Below are 17,794 nucleotides of genomic sequence, written 5' to 3'. Positions count from 1 at the left end.
TACAAAATTATGAGGGGCATAGACAGAGTGGATAGTCAAAAGCTTTTTCCCAGGGTGGGAGAGTCAATTATTAGGGGGCATAGGTTTAAGGTGCGAGGGGCAAGGTTTAGAGATCTATGAGGCAGGTTTTTGTACACAGAGGGTAGTGCGGAGCCTTGAACTTGCTGCCGGGGCAGGTAGTGGAAGCAGGGACAAAGAACAATAAAGCACAGGAACAGGCCCTTCGGCCCTCCAAGCCTGTACCAGCCGTGACTTTTAAGGGGCATCTTGACAAATACATGAATAGGATGGGAATAGAGGGATACGGACCCCGGAAGGGGAGGGGGCTTTAGTTCAGAAGGGCAGCATGGTCAGCGCAGGCTTGGAGGGCCGAAGGGCCTGTTCCTGTGCTGTAATTTTCTTTGTTATTTGTAGCAGGGTTGGAGAATGTGAAGGATAGATGTGGTAAAGTCCTCGGTAAGGTCCGATCTTGTGGGATGATACTGGTTGACAGGGTCCAGATTCCATGCTTCCACTTGCTCCATTGTCAGTTTGTCCATGTGTAAGGGCCGTGGTCACTGAAGATCAGCTCCTACCAGTAAGTAATCGCGTGTCCCTTCTCTTTTTCAGGGATACTAGAGTTTAAAGCCACAGGGGTTGTGCGCATCGGGGGATATTCTAAAAACAAGAAGGTCAAGATGCTCTCGCTGGAGGCCATTCGCAAAGCCACTTTGCAGAAGATCCTGACTCCCGCACAAAGACGCAGGTTCAAAGAGGTGGGCCTCCACTTTCTGTTTTCCCACAGTCCCACCTCTAGTGGGGGTGTAGCAGAGGACGGATGGGGGGGGGGGGGGTCCTCCTCCAGCCCCTCAACCCTCCGATATCTGCACTCCACCCCTGTCCTCTTGCACAGTTTAAAAGGCTCGGCCAACAGTTCCTGGAGTGGGATTCGAACCTGGAGTTTCTGGCTCTGAGGCATGAATGGTACCAACTAGACCGCAAGACCTCTTCAGTGTTCTCCACCGGGTGAAATATTGCAACCCTTCGAAAACCAGCCCTAATTTAGCATCAATTTGGCATCGTACTGTCATTGGTGGGCAGCACAGTGGTTAGCACTGCTGCCTCACAGCGCCAGGGTCCCGGGTTCGAATCCAACCTCGGATGACTGTCTGTGCGGACTCTGCACGTTCTCCCCGTGTCTGCGTGGGCTTCCTCCGGGTGCTCCGGTTTCCTCCCACAGTCCAAAGATGTGCAGGTTAGGTGGATTGGCCGTGCTAAATTGCCTCTATAAGGGGTTGCAAGATGGGTGATTGGGCCTAGATTAGGCTGCTCTTTTAGAGGGTCGGTGCAGACTCGATGGGCCAAATGGCCTCCTGCACTATCAGGATTCTATGATTCTGATTTGTGGTCTCCCAAATCAAGCAGCGATGTAGGGGAATGAAAGATGTCTGAAAGTGGATTGGGGGAGAGGATCTTGTTTGGGACGTGGCGTTGAGAACAGAAAATTATCCTAGCTTCTGTTTGGGATTGAAAACATTGCTTTATAAAAATAGCCATGGCTCAATCATGCATCTAAGACAGGACGTTGTGGGTTCAAATCCCACACCAGAATCTTATATAGGGTGACCCTATATAGAGTCGCCCTGTCGGAGGATCAGCGCTGGGGGGGAGTCGCCCTGTCGGAGGGTCAGCGCTGGGGGGGAGTCGCCCTGTCGGAGGGTCAGCGCTGGGGGAGAGTCGCCCTGTCGGAGGGTCAGCGCTGGGGGGGAGTCGCCCTGTCGGAGGGTCAGCGCTGGGGGGGAGGCGCCCTGTCGGAGGGTCAGCGCTGGGGGAGAGTCGCCCTGTCGGAGGGTCAGCGCTGGGGTAGAGTCGCCCTGTCGGAGGGTCAGCGCTGGGGGAGAGTCGCCCTGTCGGAGGGTCAGCGCTGGGGGAGAGTCGCCCTGTCGGAGGGTCAGCGCTGGGGGAGAGTCGCCCTGTCGGAGGGTCAGCGCTGGGGGGGAGTCGCCCTGTCGGAGGGTCAGCGCTGGGGGAGAGTCGCCCTGTCGGAGGGACAGCGCTGGGGGAGAGTCGCCCTGTCGGAGGGTCAGCGCTGGGGTAGAGGTCGCCCTGTCGGAGGGTCAGCGCTGGGGGAGAGTCGCCCTGTCGGAGGGTCAGCGCTGGGGGAGAGTCGCCCTGTCGGAGGGTCAGCGCTGGGGGAGAGTCGCCCTGTCGGAGGGTCAGCGCTGGGGGAGAGTCGCCCTGTCGGAGGGTCAGCGCTGGGGGAGAGTCGCCCTGTCGGAAGGTCAGCGCTGGGGGAGAGTCGCCCTGTCGGAGGGTCAGCGCTGGGGGAGAGTCGCCCTGTCGGAGGGTCAGCGCTGGGGGAGAGTCGCCCTGTCGGAGGGTCAGCGCTGGGGGAGAGTCGCCCTCCGGGAGGGTCAGCGCTGGGGGAGAGTCGCCCTCCGGGAGGGTCAGCGCTGGGGGAGAGTCGCCATGTCGGAGGGTCAGCGCTGGGGGGGAGTCGCCCTGTCGGAGGGTCAGCGCTGGGGGGGAGTCGCCCTGTCGGAGGGTCAGCGCTGGGGGAGAGTCCGCCCTGTCGGAGGGTCAGCGCTGGGGGAGAGTCGCCCTCCGGGAGGGTCAGCGCTGGGGGAGAGTCGCCCTGTCGGAGGGTCAGCGCTGGGGGAGAGTCGCCCTGTCGGAGGGTCAGCGCTGGGGGAGAGTCGCCCTGTCGGAGGGTCAGCGCTGGGGGAGAGTCTCCCTGTCGGAGGGTCAGCGCTGGGGGAGAGTCGCCCTCCGGGAGGGTCAGCGCTGGGGGAGAGTCGCCCTGTCGGAGGGTCAGCGCTGGGGGGGAGTCGCCCTGTCGGAGGGTCAGCGCTGGGGGAGAGTCGCCCTGTCGGAGGGTCAGCGCTGGGGGAGAGTCGCCCTGTCGGAGGGTCAGCGCTGGGGGAGAGTCGCCCTGTCGGAGGGTCAGCGCTGGGGGAGAGTCGCCCTGTCGGAGGGTCAGCGCTGGGGGAGAGTCGCCCTGTCGGAGGGTCAGCGCTGGGGAGAGTCGCCCTGTCGGAGGGTCAGCGCTGGGGGAGAGTCGCCCTGTCGGAGGGTCAGCGCTGGGGGAGAGTCGCCCTGTCAGAGGGTCAGCGCTGGGGGAGAGTCGCCCTGTCGGAAGGTCAGCGCTGGGGGAGAGTCGCCCTGTCGGAGGGTCAGCGCTGGGGGAGAGTCGCCCTGTCGGAGGGTCAGCGCTGGGGGGGAGTCGCCCTGTCGGAGGATCAGCGCTGGGGGGGGAGTCGCCCTGTCGGAGGATCAGCGCTGGGGGAGAGTCGCCCTGTCGGAGGGTCAGCGCTGGGGGAGAGTCGCCCTGTCGGAGGGTCAGCGCTGGGGGAGAGTCGCCCTGTCGGAGGGTCAGCGCTGGGGTAGAGTCGCCCTGTCGGAGGGTCAGCGCTGGGGGAGAGTCGCCCTGTCGGAGGGTCAGCGCTGGGGGAGAGTCGCCCTGTCGGAGGGTCAGCGCTGGGGGAGAGTCGCCCTGTCGGAGGGTCAGCGCTGGGGGAGAGTCGCCCTGTCGGAGGGTCAGCGCTGGGGGAGAGTCGCCCTGTCGGAGGGTCAGCGCTGGGGGGGAGTCGCCCTGCCGGAGGGTCAGCGCTGGGGGAGAGTCGCCCTGTCGGAGGGTCAGCGCTGAGGGAGAGTCGCCCTGTGGGAGGGTCAGCGCTGGGGGAGAGTCGCCCTGTCGGAGGGTCAGCGCTGAGGGAGAGTCGCCCTGTCGGAGGATCAGCGCTGGGGGGGGAGTCGCCCTGTCGGAGGGTCAGCGCTGGGGGAGAGTCGCCCTGTCGGAAGGTCAGCGCTGGGGGAGAGTCGCCCTGTCGGAGGGTCAGCGCTGGGGGAGAGTCGCCCTCCGGGAGGGTCAGCGCTGGGGGAGAGTCGCCCTCCGGGAGGGTCAGCGCTGGGGGAGAGTCGCCCTCCGGGAGGGTCAGCGCTGGGGGAGAGTCGCCCTGTCGGAGGGTCAGCGCTGGGGGAGAGTCGCCCTGTCGGAGGGTCAGCGCTGGGGGAGAGTCGCCCTGTCGGAGGGTCAGCGCTGGGGGAGAGTCGCCCTGTCGGAGGGTCAGCGCTGGGGGAGAGTCTCCCTGTCGGAGGGTCAGCGCTGGGGGAGAGTCGCCCTCCGGGAGGGTCAGCGCTGGGGGAGAGTCGCCTTGTCGGAGGGTCAGCGCTGGGGGAGAGTCGCCCTGTCGGAGGGTCAGCGCTGGGGGAGAGTCCGCCCTGTCGGAGGGTCAGCGCTGGGGGAGAGTCGCCCTGTCGGAGGGTCAGCGCTGGGGGAGAGTCGCCCTGTCGGAGGGTCAGCGCTGGGGGAGAGTCGCCCTCCGGGAGGGTCAGCACTGGGGGAGAGTCGCCCTCCGGGAGGGTCAGCGCTGGGGGAGAGTCGCCCTGTCGGAGGGTCAGCGCTGGGGGAGAGTCGCCCTGTCGGAGGGTCAGCGCTGGGGGAGAGTCTCCCTGTCGGAGGGTCAGCGCTGGGGGGGAGTCGCCCTGTCGGAGGATCAGCGCTGGGGGGGGAGTCGCCCTGTCGGAGGATCAGCGCTGGGGGAGAGTCGCCCTGTCGGAGGGTCAGCGCTGGGGAGAGTCGCCCTGTCGGAGGGTCAGCGCTGGGGGAGAGTCGCCCTGTCGGAGGGTCAGCGCTGGGGGAGAGTCGCCCTGTCGGAGGGTCAGCGCTGGGGGGGAGTCGCCCTGCCGGAGGGTCAGCGCTGGGGGAGAGTCGCCCTGTCGGAGGGTCAGCGCTGAGGGAGAGTCGCCCTGTCGGAAGGTCAGCGCTGGGGGAGAGTCGCCCTGTCGGAGGGTCAGCGCTGGGGGAGAGTCGCCCTCCGGGAGGGTCAGCGCTGGGGGAGAGTCGCCCTCCGGGAGGGGTCAGCGCTGGGGGAGAGTCGCCCTGTCGGAGGGTCAGCGCTGGGGGAGAGTCGCCCTGTCGGAGGGTCAGCGCTGGGGGAGAGTCGCCCTCCGGGAGGGTCAGCGCTGGGGGAGAGTCGCCCTGTCGGAGGGTCAGCGCTGGGGGAGAGTCGCCCTGTCGGAGGGTCAGCGCTGGGGGAGAGTCGCCCTGTCGGAGGGTCAGCGCTGGGGGAGAGTCGCCCTGTCGGAGGGTCAGCGCTGGGGGAGAGTCGCCCTCCGGGAGGGTCAGCGCTGGGGGAGAGTCGCCCTGTCGGAGGGTCAGCGCTGGGGGAGAGTTACCCTGTCGGAGGGTCAGCGCTGGGGGAGAGTCGCCCTGTCGGAGGGTCAGTGCTGGGGGAGAGTCGCCATCCGGGAGGGTCAGCGCTGGGGGGGGAGTCGCCCTGTCGGAGGGTCAGCGCTGGGGGAGAGTCGCCCTCCGGGAGGGTCAGCGCTGGGGGAGAGTCGCCCTGTCGGAGGGTCAGCGCTGGGGGAGAGTCGCCCTGTCGGAGGGTCAGCGCTGGGGGAGAGTCGCCCTGTCGGAGGGTCAGCGCTGGGGGAGAGTTGCCCTCCGGGAGGGTCAGCGCTGGGGGAGAGTCGCCCTGTCGGAGGGTCAGCGCTGGGGGAGAGTCGCCCTGTCGGAGGGTCAGCGCTGGGGGAGAGTCGCCCTGTCGGAGGGTCAGCGCTGGGGGAGAGTCGCCCTGTCGGAGGGTCAGCGCTGGGGGAGAGTCGCCCTGTCGGAGGGTCAGCGCTGGGGGAGAGTCGCCCTGTCGGAGGGTCAGCGCTGGGGGAGAGTCGCCCTCCGGGAGGGTCAGCGCTGGGGGAGAGTCGCCCTGTCGGAGGGTCAGCGCTGGGGGAGAGTCGCCCTGTCGGAGGGTCAGCGCTGGGGGAGAGTCGCCCTGTCGGATGGTCAGCGCTGGGGGAGAGTCGCCCTGTCGGAGGGTCAGCGCTGGGGGAGAGTCGCCCTGTCGGATGGTCAGCGCTGGGGGAGAGTCGCCCTGTCGGAGGGTCAGCGCTGGGGGAGAGTCGCCCTGTCGGATGGTCAGCGCTGGGGGAGAGTCGCCCTGTGGGAGGGTCAGCGCTCACCCCCACAACCCAAAGATGTGCAGGGCAGGTGGATTGGCCACGCTAAATTTATAATAAAAAAAATAAATCAATAATCCCTTGTTAAAGGTGTCACTGTACATTCTGGTCTTCATAACTCCTGTGTTGTGTGTCTGTGACCCAGTGTGAATTTCACAATTGTGACCTGTTTCAGCTTAAAGAGAAAATTGAATCTATTAAGGAAGATATTATTTACTGCTCCAAAGTGCTGGAACTGCTCCCAGTGGGAATTCTACACGAGAAGGAGTTGGAACCTGAAATGAAAATGGACATGACAGAGTTGGGACTGACCTCGGTAAATGTACAACACTCACTAATGACCCTGCTCCTGCTTAAAGCCTTTTCTTCTTCTATGTGTGGAGCAGGTTGCAGAGAAATAGGTATGGGATGTTCCTGTGAGGGAAAGTGGGGGTGTCCAGGATTAGCAAGGGTGGGGGGGGGGGGGGGTGGGGGGGGATGGGGGGGGGGGGGGGGGTGTCTGGGGTGGGGGGCGGGGGTGGGGGGGGGGTGTCTGGGGTGGGGGGAAGGGGTGCCTAGGAATGGCAGGGGGAGGGGGTGTCTGGGTCTGGCGGGGGGAGAGGGTGTCTGGGACTGGCAGGGGGAGAGGGTGTCTGGGACTGGCAGGGGGAAGGGGGTGTCTGGGACTGGCAGGGGGAGAGGGTGTCTGGGACTGGCAGGGGGAGAGGGTGTCGGGGACTGGCAGGGGGAGGGGGTGTCGGGGTCTGGCGGGGGGAGAGGGTGTCTGGGACTGGCAGGGGGAGAGGGTGTCTGGGACTGGCGGGGGGAGAGGGTGTCTGGGACTGGCAGGGGGAGAGGGTGTCTGGGACTGGCAGGGGGAGAGGGTGTCTGGGACTGGCAGGGGGAGAGGGTGTCTGGGACTGGCAGGGGGAGGGGGGTGTCTGGGTCTGGAGGGGGAGAGGGTGTCTGGGACTGGCGGGGGGAGAGGGTGTCTGGGTCTGGCAGGGGGAGGGGGTGTCTGGGTCTGGAGGGGGAGAGGGTGTCTGGGACTGGCAGGGGGAGGGGGTGTCTGGGACTGGCAGGGGGAGAGGGTGTCTGGGACTGGCAGGGGGAAGGGGTGTCTGGGACTGGCAGGGGGAGGGGGTGTCTGGGACGGGGAGGGGGTGTCTGGGACTGGCAGGGGGAAGTGGGTGTCTGGGTCTGGGGGGTGGGAGAGGGTGTCTGGGTCTGGGGGGTGGGAGAGGGTGTCTGGGTCTGGCAGGGGGAGGGGGTGTCTGGGACTGGCAGGAGGAGAGGGCGTCTGGGACTGGCAGGGGGAGGGGGTGTCTGGGACTGGCAGGGGGAGGGGGTGTCTGGGACTGGCAGGGAGAGAGGGTGTCTGGGTCTGGAGGGGGAGGGGGTGTCTGGGACTGGTGGGGGGAGAGGGTGTCTGGGTCTGGGGGGGGGAGAGGGTGTCTGGGTCTGGCAGGGGGAGGGGGTGTCTGGGACTGGCAGGGGGAAAGGGTGTCTGGGACTGGGCGGGGAGAGGGTGTCTGGGACTGGCGGGGGAGGGGGCGTCTGGGACTGGCAGGGGGAGGGGGTGTCTGGGATTGGCAGGGGGAGGGGGTGTCTGGGTCTGGGGGGGGAAGGGGCGTCTGGGACTGGCAGGGGAGGGGGCATCTGGGACTGGCAGGGGAGGGGGCATCTGGGACTGGCAGGGGAGGAGGCATCTGGGACTGGCAGGGGAGGGGATGTCTCTGTCTGGTGCAGGAGGTGATGTCTGTGTCGGGGGGGGAAGTGGGTGTCTGGGTCTGGCGGGGGGAGTGGGGTGTCTGGGTCTGGCGGGGGGAGTGGGGTGTCTGGGTCTGGCGGGGGGAGTGGGGTGTCTGGGTCTGGCGGGGGGAGTGGGGATGTCTGGGTCTGGCGGGGGGGAGTGGGTCTGGGTCTGGCGAGGGAGGGGTGTCTGGGTCTGGCGGGGGGTGGTGGGGAGTGGGTCTGGCGGGGGGGAGTGGGGATGTCTGGGTCTGGCGGGGGGCGGGGGGTGGGGGGGAGTGGGTCTGGGTCTGGCGGGGGAGTGGGGATGTCTGGGTCTGGCGGGGGGAGTGGGGATGTCTGGGTCTGGCGGGGGGAGTGGGGATGTCTGGGTCTGGCGGGGGGAGTGGGTCTGGGTCTGGCGGGGGAGTGGGGGGGAGTGGGTCTGGGTCTGGCGGGGGAGTGGGGATGTCTGGGTCTGGCGGGGGGGAGTGGGTCTGGGTCTGGCGAGGGAGGGGGTGTCTGGGTCTAGCGGGGAGGGGGAGTGGGTCTGGGTCTGGCGAGGGAGGGGGGATGCCTGGGTCTGGCGGGGGGGAGTGGGGATGTCTGGGTCTGGCGGGGGGGGAGTGGGTCTGGGTCTGGCGGGGGGAGTGGGTCTGGGTCTGGCGAGGGAGGGGGTGTCTGGGTCTGGCGGGGGGGAAGTGGGTCTGGGTCTGGCGAGGGAGGGGGGATGCCTGGGTCTGGCGGGGGGAGTGGGTCTGGGTCTGGCGGGGGGAGTGGGTCTGGGTCTGGCGAGGGAAGGGGTGTCTGGGTCTGGCGGGGGGGAAGTGGGTCTGGGTCTGGCGAGGGAGGGGGGATGTCTGGGTCTGGCGGGGGAGGGGAGTGGGTCTGGGTATGGCGGGGGAGGGGGTGTCTGGGTCTGGTGGGGGTGGGGAGTGGTTCTGGGTCTGGAGGGGGGAGTGGGGATGTCTGGGTCTGGCGGGGGGGAGTGGGTCTGGGTCTGGCGAGGGAGGGGGGATGTCTGGGTCTGGCTGGGGGAGTGGGTCTGGGTCTGGCGGGGGGAGTGGGTCTGGGTCTGGCGAGGGGGAGTGGGGATGTCTGGGTCTGGCGGGGGGAGTGGGTCTGGGTCTGGCGAGGGAGGGGGTGTCTGGGTCTGGCGGGGAGGGGGAGTGGGTCTGGATATGGCAGGGGAGGGGGTGTCTGGGTCTGGCGGGGGGGAAGTGGGTCTGGGTCTGGCGAGGGAGGGGGGTGTCTGGGTCTGGCGGGGAGGGGGAGTGGGTCTGGGTCTGGCGAGGGGGAGTGGATCCGGGTCTGGCGGGGGGAGTGGGGATGTCTGGGTCTGGCGGGGGGGGGGAGTGGGTCTGGGTCTGGCGAGGGAGGGGGTGCCTGGGTCTGGCGGGGGGGGGGGGGGGGGTGTGGGTCTGGATATGGCAGGGGGGGGGGTAGTTGCTTCTAGTGGGGGGAGATTCCCCTCCATTTTAAGGGTGAATGATGTTTTTGCCACCTTATTATTTTGAAGTATTCCTCCCAGGTCCCACTTGACAATATGAAGGAGATGGTCATACTGAAGTGGCTGAAAGTTCCCGTTCGTCTCTGGCCACAGGATAGAAGTGAAACGTGGACGGCCCAGTGGATGCCCGAGACTGAATCCAGCAGATACTTTGCTAATTGTCAATCAGACAAATCCCCTTCAACTGGCAAGTTTGCAATTCCAATAGCGCGCATGCGTACTCGCCAAAGAAACTAAAACAACAAACTGTGGGATATATTAGAAATGCAGTTCCTTCGGGATATTGCTTCAAAGTAAACAGAATCTCAATAACATGCGTGTGTGAGTCAGTGTGTGTTAAATTCCCACGGGCCCAATTTAACATTGGGATTAATTCACCTGTTGGGTGGGTCACACTGGCATTGTTACTATGGCGATATACACTGTTACATGCATGTCGTGGCCTGGGGCTATGGGCAGTGATGGTAGAGGCTCCAAATGTTCTTTCCACAACATGGCTGACCAGGAATCTTTCCTCAAAATCTTCATCGAATCCCTACAGTGCAGAAGGAGGCCATTCATCCCATCGAGTCTGCACCGGCCCTTGGAAACAGAATCCTACTTAAGCCCCACACCTCCACTCAGCTCCTGACCTCATTGCAGCCTTGGTTCAAACATGGAGAAAAGAGCCAAATGCCAGAGGTGAGGTGAGAGTGACTGCCCTCGACATCAAGGCAGCATTTGACCGAGTGTGACATCAAGGAGCCCGAGCTAAACTGGAGTCAGTGGGAATCAGGGGGAAAACTCTCCGCTGGCTGGAGTAATTCCCGGCACAAAGGAAGATGGTTGTGGTGGTCAATCATCTCAGCTCCAGGACATCACTGCAGGAGTTCCTCAGGGTTGTGTCCTAGGCCCCAACCATCTTCAGCTGCTTCAGCAATGACCTTCCTTCCAGCATAAGTGGGGATGTTTGCGGATGGCTGCACAATGTTCAGCCCCATTCGCGACTCCTCGGGTAATGAAGCAGCCCATGTCCAAATGCAGCAAGACCTGGACAATACCCAGGCTTGGGGCTGACAAGTGGCAAGTTACATTCACGCCACACAAGTGCCAGGCAATGACCATCTCCTGCAAGAGAGGATCTAACCATCTCCCCTTGACATTCAATGGCATTACCATCACTGAATCCCCCACAATCAACATCCTGGGGATAACCATTGATCAGAAACTGAACTGGACTAGCCACATTAATACTGTGGCTACCAGGGCAGGTCAAAGGCTAGGAATCCTACAGCAAGTAACTCGCCTCCTGACCCCTAAAGCCTGTCCACCATCTACAAGGCACAAGTCAGGAGTGTAATGGAACGCTCCCCACTTGCCTGGATGAGGGCAGCTCCAACAACACTCAAAACCATCCAGGACAAAGCAGCCCCGCTTGATTGCTCCCCTTCCACAAACATTCAAACCCTCCACCACCGACTCACAGTGGCAGCCGTGTGCACCATCTACAAGATGCACTGCAGTAACTCACCAAGGTTCCTTTGACAGCACCTTCCAAACCCACAATCACTACCATCTAGAAGGACAAGAGCAGCAGATAGTTGGGAACCCCACCACCTGGAGTTTCCCCACCAGTCACTCACCACCCTGACTTGGAAATATATCGGCCGTTCCTTCACTGTCACTGGGTCAAAAGCCTGCGTAGGTTTCCTCCCACAGGTCAAAGATCTGCAAGTTAGGTGGTCTGGCCACTCTAAATTGCCCCTTGGTGACCAGGAATGTGTAGGTTAGTTTAAGGGGGCTATTGGGATAGGCTGGGTAAGTGGGGTAGGGTGGCGTGCTCTTTCAGAGGGTTTGTCCAGACTAGACGGGCAGAATGGCCTCCTCCTGTGCCGAAGGGATTCTATAAGCACTGGGTCCCGAGGATTTGATCTAATATCTTATTGTGTTTCACTTTTGTCTTTACTCGGCCTGGCTGTTTAGAGTTTAGCTGCAGATACAGAGCCTGTGAGGATGATGAGGAGGAGATTGAGTTTGATCTGCATGGCAGTGACCCCTGTGACCCTCTGTGCAGTGCTGAGCAGTGGGCAGCAGAAAAATTTGCATGCATCACCAACACCAACATGAGGTATTGGCAACTTGAGCTTCTGTTATACAACACCACTGTGTTAAATAGGATGGACTGAACTGGCAGACTCGAATATAGAAAATAGGAGCAGGAGTAGGCCATTCAGCCCGCCGAGCCCACTCCGCCATTTATTATGATCATGGCTGGTCATCCAACTCAATAGCCTGATCTCTCCCCCCCCCCCCCCCCCCCCCCCCCCCTTCCACCCCACATCCTTTGAACCCTTTCCACTTACCTGCTATAACTAACTGCATCTTGAAAACATACAATGCTTTGGACTCAACTACCTCCTGTGTGAAGGAATTTCTCCTCAGCTCTATCCCAAATGGTCTACCCTGTATCCTCAGACTGTGCCCCCTGGTTCTGGACACACCCACTATCGGGAACATCCTTCCTGCATCTACCCTGGCCAGTCCTGTTAGAATTTTACAGGTTTCTATGAGATTCCCCTCTCATTGCAGCAACACATCCCTGTTTCTATACTCGAAACCTCTCCCAATGAAGGCCAGCATACCATTAGCCTTCTTTACCGCCTGCTGCATCTGCAGGCTTACCTTCAGTGACTGGTGTACGAGGACACCCAGGTCTCGTTGCACATTCCCCTCTCCTAATCTATGGCCACTCAGATAATAGTCTGCCTTCTCGTTGTTGCTGCCAAAATGGGTAACCTCGCATTTCTCCAAACTATGCTGCATCTGCCGCTCACTCAACTTGTCGAAATCACTGCATCCTCCTCACAGCTCAACCCTCCCACCCAACTTTGTGTCATCTGCAAATTTGGAGATATCTGAAGGGCCATTTTGTTTCCCCATCTAAATCATTAATATACATTGTGAATAGCTGGGGCCCCAGCACCGATCCCTGCAGCATCCCCACTAGTCACTGCCCGCCAATTTCAAAGAGACCCATTAATTCCTACTCTTTGTTTCCTGTCTGCCAACCAGTTGTCTATCGTTCCCAATACACTACCCACAATCCCATGGGCTTTAATATTGTATGCTAGTTTCGTAGGTGGGACTTTGTCACAAGCCTTCTGAAAGTCCAAATACACCACATCTACTGGTTCCCCCTCGTCACCTCTGCTTGTTACATCCTCCAAGAATTCCAGTCGATTTATCAAGCATGATTTCCTCTTGATAAATCCATGCTGATGTCCGATGCTGCCACTGCTTTCTAAGTGCTCTGCTATAAAACATTTGAGAATGGCTGAACGGGCAGCACGGTGGCACAGTGGTTAGCACAGCTGCCTCACGGCGCTGAGGTCCCAGGTTCGAATCCCGGCTCTGGGTCACTGTCCGTGTGGAGTTTGCACATTCTCCCCGTGTCTGTGTGGGTTTCGCCCCCACAACCCAAACAAATGTGCAGAGTAGGTGGATTGGCTATGCTAAATTGCCCCTTAATTGGAAAAAATAATTGGGTAATCTAAATTTTTTAAAAAAAGAGAGAATGGCTGAACAGCTGGCTTGTAATGCAGAACAATGCCAGCAGCGTGGGTTCAGTTCCCGTACCAGCCTCCCCGAACAGGCGCCGGAATGTGGCGACTAGGGGCTTTTCACAATGACTTCATTGAAGCCTACTCATGACAAGCTATAATTATTATGCCTGCCTTTTTTTCTTTCTTTTTAAAAAACAAAAATTACAATTAAGGGGCACTTTAGCGTGGCCAACCCATCTACCCTGCACATCTTTGGGTTGTGGGGGTGAGACCTACGCAGACACGGGGCGAATGTGCAAACTCCACACGGACAGTGACTCAGAATTGCCTTGCCTTTTTAAATAGTAGTTTTTTTTAGTAGAAAAAAATCAATTAATTGAGAGTTTCCGCCTCACCGAGGCCCATCCACACCCAGCAATCTGCTCTGAAAACTCTGCTCAGACAATCCACAACATTCTATGATCAGCAACATTCTAAATCAAACCGTACAGAACATTCTTGTTAAAGAAATGACTGATGTGCCTCATCGCCCAGCGTTAAGAGTTGACTTGAGAGAAAAAGCATTTTCAGAACAGCATCTTCCTTGGGCCACATCCCATCCCCTGTGCCAAGTTTCGTTAAAGTCTGTCTATTAGCTTTGGAGATGTGTGTCGTTCACGGACCGACAGTGGGCAGAGGTAAAGTTTGTGATGTCAGCGCCTGTGTGCGCTGGAGATTGGGGGAGGGCCCCGTGGGGAATGTGCGGGCCAATGAGGAATGAGGAAATGCTAAAACAGCTCCCCGCTTTCTTTAATTGTTGCCATAGCGATAAGGACGCACTGGGAATTCAGAAATATTTGGCAAATCAAAGCATCATGAAGAAGGAGGAGGTCCAGAAAATTCAAGACGTTTGGGAGCTAAACCTTGGCGATCGGTGGCGTTTGTACAGGTAACCCGCGCCTGCGCTTACCGGGAAACAAACCGATGATAAAAGGCAAAAGGAAAGCTAAATCTCCATTTTCTGTATTTCCTTTCTCAACCTTGAGCCGTGAAGCTCTTTCCGGGGCACTATTGTAATGTTGGAGATTGCGACAGCCAATTGGAGCGTCGCATAATGAGCAGATCACTGTCGGTGTTGTTGGTTGAGGGCTAAGCTTTGGACAGGAGACCAGGCAGAATCTCCACCTCTTTGTCAAATAGTGCCCGTGGGAACATCTGCATCTCTCGAGGCAGGCCCACTGGGCGGCCATCTTTGGCGGGCCTTGTGTCTGGAGGCTTTGTCACATGACCGTTGGCCGCCTGTGCCCAGCACAGGCCGTTGGCTGTCCATTGCGCAGTAGAAGGTTTAATTCCCAAGACAGACTGTGAAGACGCCACAGACTAGAATGTTTTGGTGAAGACTATTTACTGTAAACCTTTACTCCTCTGGTCAACACACGTTCCCCCAGTGCTGGCTGACTCTTCATAATCATATCTTAATTTCATTAACTAATCAGTACCCAACACCTTTTTACCTCGTTAGCTTAAGCTACGAGGCATTTATCATCCATCAACCGATCCGATTAGACACTGACGCCGAAAATTGCCTCCCCCAAGCCATTTCATTTCCCCGTTGGACAGTTCTTGACCAATAAAACAATGATTTCCCAGCTTTGATATTTAAGTAGTGAACAAAAATGTCCTAAAATATTACTCTTCGGGAAATCCACTGTTTTAAAAAAAAAAAAAAAAAAATTGTTTCTCTGAACTTTTCTCTCAGACTTTTTATTTCCAGATATTTTGTTGAGTTTAAATTCCATCACCTGCCGTGGTGGGATTTGAACCTGGGTCCTGGGAACCAGATCATTATCCTGGGTCTCTGGCTGACTAGTCCAGCGACAATACCACTATGCCACGGCCTCCTCAGAAACTCATTAGTAAAGTAATGGAAGGGGTCAACAACAGCGCTATCAAGTGGCACTTACTCAGCAATAATCTTCTCACGGACGCTCAGTTTGGGTTCCGCCAGGGTCACTCAGCACCTGACCTCATTATAGCCTTGGTTCAAACATGGACAAAAGACCTGAATGCCAGAGGTGAGAGTGACTGCACTTGACAACAAGGCAGCATTTTAAAAAAAAAATTTAGAGTTCCCAATTCTTTTCTTCCAATTAAGGGGCAATTTAGCGTGGCCAATCCACCTACCCTGCACGTCTTTGGGTTGTGAGGGACCCAGGCAGACACGGGGAGAATGTGCAAACCGCACACGGTCAGTGACCCAGAGCTGGGATTGAATCCGAGTCCTCGGTGCCGTGAGGCAGCAGTGCTAACCACTGCGCCACCGTGCTGCCCCCTTCAAGGCAGCATTTGACCGAGTGTGACATCAAGGAGCCCTAGCTAAACTGGAGTCAATGGGAATCAGGGGGGAAACTCTCCGCTGGCTGGAGTCATTCCCGGCACAAAGGAAGATGGTTGTGGTGGTTGGAGGTCAATCATCTCAGCTCTAGGACATCACTGCAGGAGATCCTCAGGGTTGTGTCCAAGGCCCCAACCATCTTCAGCTGCTTCAGCAATGACCTCCTTCCATCATAAGTGGGGATGTGTGCGGATGACTGCACAATGTTCAGCATCATTCGTGACTCCTCAGATAATGAAGCAGTCCGTGTCCAAATGCAGCAAGACCTGGACAATATCCAGGCTTGGGGCTGGCGGGTGGCAACTTGCATTCACGCCACACAACTGCCAGGCAATGACCATCTCCTACAAGAAGATCGAACCGCCGCCCCATGACACTCAACTGAAGCCCTCACTCCCTGGGGGTTACCATTGAACAGAAACTGAACTGGACTAGCCATAGAAGCACTGTGGCTACCAGAGCAGGTCAAAGGCTAGGAGTTCTGTGGTGAGTAACTCACCTCCTGACTTTCCAAACCCTGTCCAGGGATGGGCAACAAATGCTGACCCAGCCAGCGAAGCCCAAATCCCGTAAAAACGTCTCTTGTGAACAATGGCATTGCTGACAGGGCAGCACTCTGTCAGGACTGGGAGTGTGGCCTGGAAGTGCTCAACTCTTTGGTGTGTGGATTTACTCTGTATCTAACCCCGTGCTGTACCTGTCCTGGGAGTGTTTGATGGGGACAGTGTAGAGGGAGCTTTACTCTGTATCTAACCCCGTGCTGTACCTGTCCTGGGAGTGTTTGATGGGGACAAGTGTAGAGGAGCTTTACTCTGTATCTAACCCCGTGCTGTACCTGTCCTGGGAGTGTTTGATGGGGACAGTGTAGAGGGAGCTTTACTCTGTATCTAACCCCGTGCTGTACCTGTCCTGGGTAGTGTTTGATGGGGACAGTGTAGAGGGAGCTTTACTCTGTATCTAACCCCGTGCTGTACCTGTCCTGGGAGTGTTTGATGGGGACAGTGTAGAGGGAGCTTTACTCTGTATCTAACCCCGTGCTGTACCTGTCCTGGGAGTGTTTGATGGGGACAGTGTAGAGGGAGCTTTACTCTGTATCTAACCCCGTGCTGTACCTGTCCTGGGTGTGTTTGATGGGGACAATATGGAGGGAGCTTTAATCTGTATCTAACCCCGTGCTGTACCTGTCCTGGGAGTGTTTGATGGGGACAGTGTAGAGGGAGCTTTACTCTGTATCTAACCCCTTGCTGTACCTGTCCTGGGTGTGTTTGATGGGGACAATATGGAGGGAGCTTTAATCTGTATGTAACCCCGTGATGTACCTGTCCTGGGAGTGTTTGATGGGGACAGTGTAGAGGGAGCTTTACTCTGTATCTAACCCCGTGCTGTACCTGTCCTGGGAGTGTTTGATGGGGACAATATGGAGGGAGCTTTACTCTGTATCTAACCCCGTGCTGTACCTGTCCTGGGAGTGTTTGATGGGGACAGTGTAGAGGGAGCTTTACTCTGTATCTAACCCCGTGCTGTACCTGTCCTGGGAGTGTTTGATGGGGACAGTGTGGAGGGAGCTTTACTCTGATTCTAACCCCGTGCTGTACCTGTCCAGGGAGTGTTTGATGGGGACAGCGAGAGGAAACTTTACTCTGTATCTAACCCCGTGCTGTACCTGTCCTGGGAGTGTTTGATGGGGACAGTGTAGAGGGAGCTTTACTCTGTATCTAACCCCGTGCTGTACCTGTCCTGGGAGTGTTTGATGGGGACAGTGTAGGAGGGAGCTTTACTCTGTATCTAACCCCTTGCTGTACCTGTCCTGGGAGTGTTTGATGGGGACAGTGTAGAGGGAGCTTTACTCTGTATCTAACCCCATGCTGTACCTGTCCTGGGAGTGTTTGATGGGGACAGTGTAGAGGGAGCTTTACTCTGTATCTAACCCCGTGCTGTACCTGTCCTGGGAGTGTTTGATGGGGACAGTGTAGAGGGAGCTTTACTCTGTATCTAACCCCGTGCTGTACCTGTCCTGGGAGTGTTTGATGGGGACAGTGTAGAGGGAGCTTTACTCTGTATCTAACCCCGTGCTGTACCTGCCCTGGGAGTGTTTGATGGGGACAGTGTAGAGGGAGATTTACTCTGTATCTAAACCCGTGCTGTCCGGGGAGTTTGATGAAATATCGTCCCCTGCTTTGCAAAACACAAACAGCAAAAGCGATTACGCGATGACGAGAGCGATGATCTTCTTGATGAAAATATGATGATACCTGGACTAAATGACAACTGTCACCTTGTTTTTTAGGAAATGGAAAGTGACTTACGAGGAGAAACTCCACTCCACGATAAATGAAAGCTTTTGCTTGTACGAGAAAACAGCCCAGGATCTGTCAGACTTAATTCTGGAGGAAAATCTGATGATCCTAGAAAGAGCCGATGTTGTTGGGATGACAACCACAGGTAGAATAGACTTACAGACAGCAACATCAAAGATTCAGATGAGAACGTGGGAGGTGTTTAGTTTGTGGATGGCACGGAGTTTGCCGAGGTGGCTCATAGTGAGGAAGGTGGTCTTGGGCTGCAGGAAGATGTAGATGGTTTGGCCAGATGGGCAGATCAGTGGCAGATGGAGTTTAACCCTGAAAAGTGTGAGGTGATAGACTTTGGAAGGAGAAACACGACAAGGGAGCACTAAGTGAATGGCAGGACACGAGGAAGCTCAGAGGGATCTAGGGGTGC

The 17,794-nt window shown here is 58.5% G+C and overlaps 1 protein-coding gene across 1 annotated transcript in view; it reads left to right on the top strand.

Annotated features, from left to right (window-relative positions):
- LOC119966644 (NFX1-type zinc finger-containing protein 1-like) overlaps positions 1-17,794 on the top strand; it is a 76,754-nt gene that overhangs the window by 26,581 nt on the left and 32,379 nt on the right. The window contains exons 5-10 of the mRNA XM_038798687.1: positions 610-755; positions 6,113-6,253; positions 9,179-9,344; positions 11,120-11,264; positions 13,505-13,627; positions 17,361-17,515. Of these exons, the coding sequence (XP_038654615.1) occupies positions 610-755; positions 6,113-6,253; positions 9,179-9,344; positions 11,120-11,264; positions 13,505-13,627; positions 17,361-17,515 (876 nt within the window). The remainder of the gene's footprint in view (positions 1-609; positions 756-6,112; positions 6,254-9,178; positions 9,345-11,119; positions 11,265-13,504; positions 13,628-17,360; positions 17,516-17,794) is intronic.

The sequence above is a fragment of the Scyliorhinus canicula genome, chromosome 5 (genome assembly GCF_902713615.1).
Source record: "Scyliorhinus canicula chromosome 5, sScyCan1.1, whole genome shotgun sequence".
NCBI lineage: Eukaryota > Metazoa > Chordata > Chondrichthyes > Carcharhiniformes > Scyliorhinidae > Scyliorhinus > Scyliorhinus canicula.
Note: the sequence above shows the minus strand (reverse complement) of the source record. Positions and strands in the feature narration are given on the sequence as shown.